General features: G+C 48.8%; 1 protein-coding gene across 7 annotated transcripts in view; it reads right to left on the reverse strand.

Annotated features, from left to right (window-relative positions):
- The window catches only part of FMNL3 (formin like 3), a 62861-nt gene that overhangs the window by 18820 nt on the left and 31700 nt on the right, over positions 1-12341 (reverse strand). For 4 of the 7 annotated variants that reach the window (XM_037997162.2, XM_008003160.3, XM_037997161.2 and 1 more), the window contains exons 2-5: positions 4560-4643; positions 3226-3345; positions 2211-2291; positions 1915-1991 (exon numbers count right to left, since the gene is read on the reverse strand). In XM_037997162.2, the coding sequence (XP_037853090.1) occupies positions 1915-1991; positions 2211-2291; positions 3226-3345; positions 4560-4643 (362 nt within the window). The remainder of the gene's footprint in view (positions 1-1914; positions 1992-2210; positions 2292-3225; positions 3346-4559; positions 4644-12341) is intronic. The other 3 variants (XM_008003159.3, XM_008003158.3, XM_008003157.3) reach the window with 1 other exon arrangement.

Genomic DNA, 12341 nt, shown 5'->3' on the forward strand with positions numbered 1-12341 from the left:
GAGTTCAAGACCAGTCTAGGCAACAAGGCTAGACTCTGTCTCTACTAAAAAAAAAAATTTTTTAATGGCCAGGCAGGCCAGGCACAGTGGCTCACGTCTATAATCTCAGCACTTTGGAAGGCCAAAACAGGCAGATCACTTGAGCCCACGAGTTTGAGACCAGCCTGGCCAACATGGCAAAACCCTGTCTCTACTAAACATACAAACATTAGCTGGGTGTGGTGGCACACGCCTGTAGTCCCAGTTATTCAGGAGGCAGAGGCAGAATGGCTTGAGCCTGGGAGGCAGAGGTTGCAGTGAGCCGAGATCACGCCTGGGCGACAGAGCTAGACTCCATCTCAAAATATAAATAAATAAATAAATAAATAAATAAATAAAATAACATGGGCAGGCATGGGTGTGTGCCTGTGTTCCCAGCTACTTGGGAGGCTGGGATAGGAGGATCACTTGAGCCCTGGAAGCTGAAGCTTCTGTGATTCATGATCACGTCGCTGTACTTCACCCTGGGCAACAGAGCAAGACCCTGCCTTTAAAAACAAACAAAAAGAAGACAGAAGGGCTGAGAGTGACAGAAGGGACTATGGAGGAATGCGGAGGAATGCAGAGGAATGGCTTCGGGTGGCAGGTAGCACTCAGGGTTGCCACTGCTGTCATTCTTGCCCTCACACACAAGGGTACTAAGCAGCCCCTGCCACTTTGTCCTTCCATGAAGGATTCACCAAACAAAGGAAGAGGCTTGGCCACACCTTTCTCAGTGGCTTGGCTTTCAATGTCTGATTCACAGATGAGTTACAGAAGCCATACTCGGGCCACCAGAGCACAGTTACTGAGGCCAGGAACCATCCCTTTCCTGTTCTCTCCTGTGCTGTTTCCCTTGTGATTGCTGCTACAACTGGCTACACACACAGGTGTCCTCTCCCTCTAAAGAACCCCGGGAAGGCTTGCCCTGGGGGTGGATGAGGGCTGCTGCTACGACAGGAGGGGAAAGGCTGATGATGTCATTTGGCTGTCTCTACCCCACTGTCAGGAAGCCTGGGTACCCCACCCCCACCCGGGCCTCCACTGCTCACTCATAAGCACTGGACATTTGTGCCAGGCTCTCCATCAGGTCTGTACCCCCGCCTGCAGTTCTACATCACATGTCCCTCACTGTCCTTTTGCATGAGCACACATACGCACACATATACATACTTTCTCTTTCTCTCTCTCACTTTCATATATCTTTGCTGATTACAGTTTCGTAACACTGAGGCCAATACCCTCTTTCACTGTACCTCACACATTAGCCTTTTGCTTGTTCAGCAATTCCTGGTTTCCCACTCAAGGACCGGAAAAAAGAAGACTCACACAGTTCCTAAGGGCCCTATCAATGGGTTGGGAGCACCACGGTCTGTGAATATAGAAAATATTCAGCTCCTGGTCCCCATTGCCTTACATCTTTCCTGGTGCTTAAGGAAGCTTCTTCTGCTCATGAACTAAGATTATCTTCTCCCAGGCACCAAAAAGTCCAAATAGTCACAGAACGGGAAGTAGGTCTCAGCTACCCAATACAGTATGTTCCCCCCACCCTCAGCCTTCTCTGGGCCTCGCTTGGCCCAGCACCAGGCCACAGGCAGACTCCAGTCTCAACTGCTGTGGGAATGTCTTCCACTCAAAGCCACAGGCGGAGGACCCCAGGAGAGGCCTCAAGCTTGCCAGAAACATCTAGTCAGCAGCTGGCAGAGCTGAGGGGGCAGAAAAGTCAGAAAAGAAACAGTCCAAAGCTCTGGGGAGCCAGAAGCCATTCAAGGGGCAACTCTGCCCCATGGCAGGGAAGATGAACAGGAACACCATCCCCAGAGGACAGCAGATCCTGTGTGCCCAGCCAACAGCCTGGGGCCAGGTGAAGAGGCTACTGCAGCCAATCCAACTCACCCAATGTGGTTGGTGCGAAGAGAGATCTCCAGCTCCCTTAGTACTTTGGTTGACTCCTGCACCCTCCTCCTGAACTTCTGTAAAAAAGGGTAGAGAAGGAGAAGAATACAAGAGGGCAGTTACAGATTTTCCCTCCATTACTGGCCAGCCATTCCAGGCCCCCGGCCACAGAACCCTGAAATCCAGCTCCCAAGGCTCAGAAACAGATGTCCAATATCCAAGTCAAAGGGTTTGCCCCCAAACCCCACAGGACTATAAAGGCTGGCAAGATGGGGCCTCTCTGCCTCATACTTCACCTTCCGAGTTACACTGGGGTCCAAGAAGCTCTGGAGTTTCTGAATGTAAGTGTGGGGAGGATTCTTCACCTGGAATCGTTCCTGTAAGGGAAACATGCATATGCGTATCCACAAAGACAACCAGAGACCTGAGGAGGGCACTGAGGAAGAAGAGCACTCATAGTGTTCAGTGTGAGGGGACTCAGCCTCTTCAAGTTGTCACCTGGCTCTAGACATCACCTAAACTTGAGGTTACCTTCCTTGACTTATCCCCAGGTGTTGCCATCTGTTGCCATCTCCTCCTCCTCCAATTAGTGCTCCCTGAGCCTAAAATGTTTTTCTATGTCAAAAAGTATTTTTAAAGTGTGCTGCTTGCTACAAAGATATTGAGGATTACAGAGTTGTGAATAGCACCCAAAACAAAGACATAATTGATTGGGCTTAGGAGGCCGAGGCAGGAAGACTGCTTGAGGCCAGGAGTTTCAGAATAGTCTGGATAACATAGAAAGACTCTGTCTCTACAAAAAAACTTTAAAAAATTAGCCAGGCATGGTGGTTACCACATGCCTGTAGCCCTGGCTACTTAGGCTGAGGTGGGAGGATCCCTTGAGCCCAGGAGTTTGAGGCTACAGTAAGATATGATCATGCCATTGCACTCTAGCCTGGGCAACAGAGTGTGATCCCTCTCTAAGAAAAGAAAGAAAAAAAAGATATGATTGGGAAATGCTGTTCACTGCCTGGCCAACTAATGGATATGGGTTAGGAATGCCAAGGGGAGAGGAGCTTGGCCTTGTAGAATCCAACTGTCTCAGCAATGAACTCTGCAGTTGGGACTGGAATGGTTTTGCTGAGCTGACACAGCTCAGGGCTGCAAACACTGCTCCTTGCCCAGACCCCAGCAATCCAAAGCAACCTCAAATACTGAAGGCTGCGTTCAGCAAGGTCATCCCTCGATTCCCTTCTACATAGAGCCTGGGACCACGCCCTACTTTGGCCCAACCCCTTCATCTGACCCAAAAAGAAACTCAGGGAGTACCCCTTTGCATTCTGGTCCTATTAGGGCTGCCACCACCAAGATATCTGAAGAGCTGGATATCTGAAGAGTGGAGGGGCTGAAAAATGTCCAGGAGAATGATATAATGTTACAGAATAGGACCTAAAAACAAATGGAAGAAAAAAACGAAAGGTCTGAGAAACAGCTGAAATTGACCTAGAAAAGACTGAGAGATCATCAATTAAAGAACCTCAATACCAAAGGGTTACTATTCTCCAAACCCCAAGCACGTGCTAACCAACTCCTCTTAATGCAGAACACAAGGAAATTGACCTTTGGTGGAGAAGGGACTTGGACTAAGATCTCTGAAGCATACTCCTAGCTTATGTCAAGCAGCATGACCTGGGGAGGCAGTGGAACAGAACAGTTAGCACAGACTTGGCATCTGCTTGCCTGAGCTCAGCCCTGGCTTCATCACTTACTAGCATTAGGCAAGTTACTGAGCCTTGGGTTCTTCATTTGTAAAATGCCAACACTGCCTTCCTCAGAGGGTTCTGTGACGACTAAATGAGGTATTTCAGTGTGTTGAGTACTTGGTCCATAACAAGCACTCAATACACATTACCTATTATTATTTCACCCAGAGCCTGAAAAGAAATAATAAAACTGTACATGGCAAAGTTCTGGGTAAACACACTACCCACACTGCCAGATACTTCCATCTCTACCAAGATGTAAAAAGGTAAAAGGCAACTCTCCCAGCCGTGCATACAGGCCTGTCTGAGTTCACAGACTCGTGACTCATGATCTTCAAATGCATGCAAGGGAAAGAGCCAGGTCATATGTGTTAGAAGATTCTCAACTCTGAGCAAAGTAATGATTTCTATTCTCTTCTAGCTTTCAACACAGTTCATGTAGGGAGAGTTTTCAGACCTTGACTCTTCTGAGATTTTGGAACAAAAGACTAGAGCCTGGGGCTTCTCATTCCTAGAGGCCCCGAGATAATGAGAAAGACCCTGCTATTTGCCAGGGCTAAGACAGAGTGAGAGATCAACAGTCCTTTGAGCACCCTGCCAGGCATAGCCCTGAACCTGCACAGCCAATCCTATACCCCTGATCTATACAAACCCCCTTATACTATTGCCCATTGGAAGAAATCAAGACAGCTCTTTGTGGGAGCTAGAGGAGAACTTGGCTTGCTAGCTCTGTCTCTGTTACGAGAATCTTCTTGGAAAAGAAAGTGAACACAGATGAGGCCAAGCTTAGGCCAGGGTTCCTCAAGGGACCCAGAGCTGCACTCAATGTCTTTGGCCCCACAGCCTTAGCTAGCCCAAGGCACAACTCCCCACCTCCCTCCTCTTTCCGAAACCCCATACCTGGTCACAGATCAAATCCCACTTCTTCTCATTGTCATACTGCCGCAGAAGCCGGGCCTTGTCTGGAGGCAGGTTCATGGAGCTCTGAGGAGAGAACCTGAGTCAACAAGACTGAAACCTCCCCTCATCTGGAAAAGAGAAAGACTAGACCGCCCACACCTTTCCGCTACTGGGCCCTCAGACTTCACCCTGACACTCCATCGCTGATAAGGCAAGCTTGGAAAAGTGGAGCAGTCCTCCAGCCTCCCCTTCATATTTAGTTGAGTTTGGTTGAGCAATGTTTTCCAAACCTCTGGTCATAGAATCAATTTAATGAGTCAAAATTAACTCTATTTTAAATGAAAACGAGCAGATTAAAATAGAATAGAAGATACCAGAATTCATTGCAAATAGGAAGTATAAATAATGCTTTGTGAAGCTTTAGTTTATTTTATATTTTATGTATATACACAAATGTGTCATATACATACATCATACCATAAAATGTGATGGGAACATGAGACGGGTCAAAAAATTTGAAAAGCCACCAGGTTAAAGCAGCAATTTTTTTCAGTTTGCCTTTCCCCCACCACCTGAGAGACAGGTAACTTGCCTACAACACCCACTCCCATGGGTGAATCCTGAGCCACCCACAACCCATGTAGATGCTATAACTGTGACCCTCTTGCCCATATCAGCATACAAGTGAATGAGAAGAACATTAGCATGAAGATAACTGCTTAAATTTTTTTAGGAAAAAAATATTTAGGCAAAAATTCACAAAAGTACCAGACTTTAATTGTTAGTAGCAAATTACTAATGACACATCTCCCAATTAATTAAGACACCCCAAAGCACCCTAACCCCTTGGCAAGCCACTCTAATATAGGCTATTTGAAGGACAGCCCAGCAATCATTTTATTTTGTTCACCACTGTTTGGTGACTGAATAAGGTATGAGAGAATGAGTGGGTGAAGCCTAAGGACTTCATCCATGGACTAGCCCTACGCATGCTAGAGGCTACGTTCCCTACCTTTATCCCCATTCAGCCAAACCTTTCTTCTCATCAGTCTGGCTGTCTTTGTTCCAGGTCACAGCCCTTACCTCTAAAGGCAGTCTGGGCCAGATGCAGTAGCTCATACCTGTAATCCCAGCACTTTGGGAGGCCAAGGAAGGCAGATCACTTGAGGCCAGGAGTTCAAGACCAACCTGGCCAACATAGCAAAATCCCGTCTCTACCAAAAATACAAAAATTAGCTGAGCGCGGTAGTGCACACCTGTAATCCCAGCTACTCAGGTTGCCAAGGCACAAGAATTGCTTGAACCTAGGAGGTGGAGGCTGTAGTGAGCCAAGATCACGCCACTGCACTCCAGCCTGAGCAACAGAGAAATATTCCATCTCAAAAAAAACAAAACACACAAACAAAAAAGACTAAAGGCAGTCTGACACTTTAATCAGATCACTGTACCTGCTCCCTTGTAATCTTGGATCAAATATGATCCCCTACCCAAGGTGTTGCAGCTGCATGATAACCCATGTGACTTCCCACAAATTCAGCTTCTTCCCGAGCATAGTGCCAGCCACCTAGAAGGCTGCCTCTCATCCTTCTCTCCTTTAGCTACTGTCCAAGTTCAGCTCTAACTCTCTGGTAACCCAAGCATGACCACTTCATTTACCTCTGCCCAGTTCTTGGCATTCTCATCCCTGGGGACACGAACTGTGTGCATCCAGGGTCCCTGAGGAGTCACATAGGCCCTGCATTATTCCAGAAGAAGCAAACAAATCCTAGAAGGAGGTCCTCCAACTTTTGATGGAATCAAAAGAAAATCCTTAAACATTTATTCTGTCACACTATCTATTTATTATAAACATAACGCAGATATACTCTTAAATCAGCTGTATACTCATCTAGCCCCTAAAGTGCTATGTCTATTCTTACCATCTCCAGCTCCCAACATGCATCTAGTGGGGGCAGTAAGGTGATAATAAACCATGTGTAAGAGGTCCCAGGTCTGAGCTACAAGCCCAGCTACTAGCTGGAAACGAGGTCACTATGGCTCAAAAAGGAAGTAGGGTTGAAGTCTTTGGTTGGAATTTATACATGGAAGAATTTATAAAGTGGGGCAGGTGAGAGAAGAAAGTGGGGCAGGTGAGAGAAACAAAGAAGGGGAAGAGAGCCCCACATCACACCTCTCCCTATGGTTCCTGCTGCCCCATGCATCTGCCTGAACTTCCACAGGAAAGTGAGGCTGAGTCCTCCTCACAGTCTATGTAGTATGGATGGCAAGATGGTCAAACACAAGCCTGGAATGTTCTCTCTGAAACTACTTTGTTAAGGGTCAATCTCAGCATATCCGTGTGGACAGCAGGATAGGAGCAAGAGGCCTCAACAGAACAAGGACTCAAAGGTCAACCCAGAGCAGGTCTCCTAACTCAGCCTAACTGGGGCCAGGCTGCTGCCTGCTGAACTCAAGACAGAACTGAGCAGAAACAGTCCTCAGGACTGGTCCTGGCTCTGTGCATATCCTAAACACATCGCTGCCATCTGACCATTTCTCCTAAGTTTGTGCCATGAAAATAGTTCTGTTGTCTCCCCTGGAAGAAAGCTGCTGGAATAGGGGAGGGGGCATCCTGTCACTGCTGTGTCACATCCTGTCTATGCCAACTTCCTCCCTCAGCCACCCACTGTCAGCTGCTGTGGCTTACACTTCTCCACCAAGTGAACTGAGGAGGAAACACTTGGTCCCCTCGGTTTGAAAAACTGGGCAAAGTCACTCCCTTGGGTAGTCCCAGCCTAAGAGCATGGAAGAGGCACAGCAGAGACCTGGTCAAACTCTAGATCCCCAGGAAGGAGTGACCCCAAATTATGGAAACAGGTGGTAGAGGCATGAATCTGCTCTGACCACAGCCACATCCTCCTGTCTAGAGCTTTGGGTGGCACTTTCTTGACAGTGGTCTCAGATTTCTCTGCTTCTTCTGGGCTGAAGTGTGATGGGGAAGGAGATGGGTAAGGGGAATTTCCCCAAGCTCCAGCATTCTCAGAAGAAACGGGTCACTGGCTGCCAGTGGGAGCCACCTGCCAAGGGGGCATAAACCAGAGCCTGGCCCGGACAGTTGTCTTCCTGCTAGACAAGGGCATCAGGGCTTTTGCCTCCACCTGATAATGTGTGTGAGTCTGGCAGGGCTCCAATGTCCTGAGGAAGTCACTCTGCCCTTAGGAATGACAACTTCCTGAGTTCCGGGGACAGCAAAGGAGCAAACTTGACACAGTTCCGGTCTCAGTCAAAAGGGTTTGTTTCCTTGATATTTTTTCTTCAGTGGTTCCACAGAGACTGTAGGCTCCAAGAAGGCAGAAGCTGAGTTAAGTTCTTGCTAACTCCTCATTGAGACCCTTGCTGAGCAGAAAGGAGGCAGTGGCTGTCTTGGAAAGAAGAGGGCACTAAATGTGGGTGAAGTCAGAGGGCCCAAGATCAACTTTGGGCTCTTCAGAGTTATGGAGCCTTGGTGAACGCATCCATAAACTGGAGATAATCTCACTACTTCACAGGGTTTTAACTGACGATTAAATGATAAATATTTTATGTCTGTATGTGTCTGGAACACTGTGGGTGTTCAACACAGTCCCCGCCCCACTTCCTCCTGAAAATCTTGTGTAATGTTCTGATGTCTGAGGGACCTGCCCTTTTGCTTCTAGGCTGTCTCTCTCTCTCTCTGCCTCCATCCCACCTTCAGCAATTGCTTCTCAACATTCTGCCTACAGAGCAATCCATTATCCTTTCACTGATACTGCTCTGACTTCCTCAAAGACTAGGTGCCAATTTAAATATCATTATCCTGAGGGGTGGGGGACATGGCAAGAGACTCCAAGGAAGAAGTAAGGGAGGTAAGTCACAGCCAAAACAGTTACAATAGGAGATGTGAGGAAAAGTGGAAGATGAATTCAAACTGAAAGCAACTCTGGGAGTGATTCCTAAATCACAGGGAACCAGCAAAACGTCTAATAATAAAAACCTATAACGGGAAGAAGCCTAAAGGCATGGAGCTGGTGCTTCTCCAGCAAGGCTGCTCTGGTTTTACTGCCAGTTTGAGGTCAGGCAAATCTCCCTGCACACTGAGGTGCATGTGAGCAAGGGCCCGGTTCCTCCAGCAAGGTTTCCTAACTCTCCACCTGACCCCTGGCAGCCCCAGTCAAGCCAAGGAGGAGGGAGGCAGCTCTGGTGGCAGAGATTCCCTTCCCTTTCCCGATCTGCACCCTCAGCCCAGTGAGCCCCTCCTCGTTTCCTTCCCACTGCAGGGGAAGGGAAATGCCGGTAGGGTTTGGAGTTTCCTTCAATGCTGTGAGCTCTGCTCTGGGACTCGCCCCTACTCTGACAGTCTTCTTGAGCCAGGCCTGGGGAAAACCCAACCAACAGAAATAGGAACCACCAAAAATTCCCAACTGTTTTTGTTGGTCCCAATCATGATATATCTTAGGAACAGAGACCAAAATGGCACAGCTTCGAGAGACGGAGAGAGACGTTTGTAACATTCCTGGGAAAGAAACTGGAGGCTTTAGGGAAGCTCCAGCAGGGACTGTTTGTTTTGAGAAAATACAGAAAGTGAGAGGTAGTTTTATTAATGTTTTCCCTCTTGAACCACCTCCCACCAGGTTTCCTATGGCTGTCTTCTCCAAGTATGGTAGCCTCAGCCCCCATGCTCAGCCCATGGGGACAGGGAGTCCTGAGAAACTGAATCTGAAACTGCCCCACAGATTAAATGAATGCTGTCCTGGGCACCACATACTTCTCAACGTGCTGCTGAGCCCCTGACCGCAGGTCCAAGTCCTCCCTGGCATCCACAAATCAGCCCATTGAGCAGATGAGCAGAGATGGAAAGTGGCAAGAGGACACAAAATTTGGAAGTCCAGAAGACTGCTGAAGGAGGAGCTGTAACATTGTGCTCCCACCCCATGTTCCCATGTTCCCACTAGGATCCCCCTCACAAACCAACAGATCTGCCCCAAGCCAATGGCAAAGCAGGCAACACAAGGCACAAAGGCCCATTACTAGCTGCCAAAAGGACAGAGTGTAAGGAACAGCCTCCACATGTCTCTACTGGTGGGCAGTAGGCACGGCTGTGGCCAGTTGGGCACTGCTCCCAAAGGGCGAGAGCCCAAGGAGGTGGGAGGTACCAGCTTCTGCTGCCTTGGCCCCTTGGCGGCCACAGCCAGTCCTGCCGCAGTAGCAGCTCCCAGACAATGAGAGTTATTTTCAGCCAGCGCTTTAACACAAGCCAGCTGGCTAGTGTGCAGGGCGGGAGTCCTCCTCCACCCAGCCCGCCCAGACGGCAGGCCAGCCGGCCCAGCCCATTGCCTATGCCTCCGCCGCCGCCGCTGCTGCTGCTGCTGCCGCCGCCGCCGCCGCCGCCGCCGCCTCCATGTCACTGTTTATCTCATTGTTCCAGCACAGCTCCTTCTAACTCCCCACAAAACTGCAATCCTTTGTAAAAGGGAATCAAAAAAATCAGAGAGTTTGATCAAAGGTCCAAAAGCTAAAATTTTAAAAGGTCCAGACATGGGAAGCACAGCAGCCCCTCCAAACACCCACACTTTTCCCCAGCATTGTGACTGGCTGGGGTAGCACAGGGAAGGAAATGGAACAGATGGATGGTCAGATCTCACTGCAGCTCTCACAGACCAAGGCCAAGCCTGGCTTCGCCGCCAACCTGGGGAGACAAAGCTCAAGACTGCTCTCCTTGCCTTGACTCCCTCCCATCTTCGTCTCCAGAGCCCAGGTTTGGAGAAGATAACTTGAGACACACAGCCTGAAATGGGCTGAGTCAACTGTGAAAGGTTCTGGGCAAAGATCTATATCCTGTGGCAGAAAGGAAATCACAGAACAGTCAACGACACTTGGCTGGAAGGACAGGCAACCCCCTGCCCTGCCTTGATAGAGTAGGGGCAAACACTTCAGCTGTACCACCCCACCACCACACCAAAGTACTCAAGAATAGAAAAGGTGGAAGGCAGCAGTTACCTCCCTGGACTCTAGGCTTCCAGCCCTGGTCCTGCCCAACTCTACAGCCTCCCCAGGGCAGTTCCCCATTACTGCTCATCTCCCTCCTTATGTCATCCCACACGCAGGAGCATGTGAGTATAATACAAGTCTAGCCACACACAGCTTTCTCTAGGCCCCAGCTGCCCTATTAGACATCTGAACAAACTGCTTAGGTACCACATGACAAAAGGCATAAGAAAAGTGGGTGCTCCTTAAGTGTCTGTAGTAGCTTAGACCTGGCTTGCTGTTTTTGTTTAATTGAAACTACCGCTTTGGGGATGAGCTGCCAGGGAAAAGCCAGCTCTCACAGGCTCGAAACCATGTCTGGAGAACGTGCTTCTGTGGTCACTGAGGACTCTGTAACCAGAAATGACTTGCTGAGCAGTTACGGGCCAAGTCCCTGAGCAGCCTGGAAGAAAAAGAAATGGATTCACCAGATGTCTCTGGTTGAGCTCTGCAGTTCACACCAGGGAAGTTGGATAAAGGAGAGGTCCTAAAAGGCCAGCATCATTCAAACAAAGAGATGGTTTTTTCTAAATACAATTATACCCCGGGGCCTCTTCTTCACTCTAGAGAATTCCTCCACTGGATCCTGAGAAGGCAAAGGAAATTGGCCATGACCCCAAAGTTGGTAAAGCCTCAAACTCTTCCCTTTGCCACACTGTTGGCCTCATACCTGACATCAGATAACCTCTGCAGGTAACCCTGAGGCCCCCAAACCCTGATTAAGGCCACCCTTTCTGGCCTGCCCAGTCAAAAAATACATAATCTCCAATAGGAGTTTCTGTCAGCGCTTCCCAACTGAGCACCCAGGCCCTAGTAAAAAGCTACTGCCACAGCAACTTGATCTGTCTATTGGCTTCTCGGCCCCTCCTCGTGGTTAGCCAGACCCACACACTCCCCAGTTACGCAGAATGGAAACTATTCCGCTGGGGGCAGCTTATTTTCCAAAGCCAAGGAGTCTTGGGGCAAAGCCTCGCATTCTCCCTGCAGCCAACCAACGACCTCCCTCTTTTCATGAGGTTCTGTCCTCCCAACTGGGGAGCCCAATGGGCAGTGCTACCTCTCAGAGGAAACAGTATTTCTGGGGTCACATTTCCTCTCTCCCCATACCAACAGGCCCAGTAAGTCTCCCTCCCAAGGTCTCTCATCTATACTTCCCCTTCTGTTCCCACTGTCACCACCTGGATAGGCTGTTTTTGTTCACTCGCCGCCCTCTGGGATAAGCTTCTAGCTGGCATCCCTACTTCCAGTACTTTCCTCCCTGCCATCCTGCACATGAATGAAACTTTCAAACTTCTAAGCACATAAATCATGTTTCTCCTTGGTTCAGAAATCTTTTTTGACTCCTTACCATTTATATGAGAAAACCTGAGCTCCTTGGCCTATTGCTTTTAGCATCTTGAGCTTCTGAGGTAAGATGCTCTCCAGGCTGGCCCCAGCTTCTCTGACCAGCCTCATCCTCTCCCACTCTGTGGAATCTCTCTCTCCGGGGACAGCCACTCTTCCCACTCCTTAACCCTAGGATTTGCTTGTTATTGATGTTTCCCCAATCTTCTGACTCCCTACCTACTACTTACTACCTGACTTAAAATCCAGCAGCTCTGACTACCCAACCTAAAATAATCAGCCCCTCTCTTGAGCTCCAAGCATAATATTTAAAGAATAAAATGGCAGAGACCTGCCTGTTATCCCCTGACCTCTTCTCCTCCTCTTCCTTAGTAGTGAACCTCCAATGTTGAGTTGGACACTTGACAGCCTAGAATT

Source organism: Chlorocebus sabaeus, chromosome 11, assembly GCF_047675955.1.
Source record: "Chlorocebus sabaeus isolate Y175 chromosome 11, mChlSab1.0.hap1, whole genome shotgun sequence".
Lineage (NCBI taxonomy): Eukaryota > Metazoa > Chordata > Mammalia > Primates > Cercopithecidae > Chlorocebus > Chlorocebus sabaeus.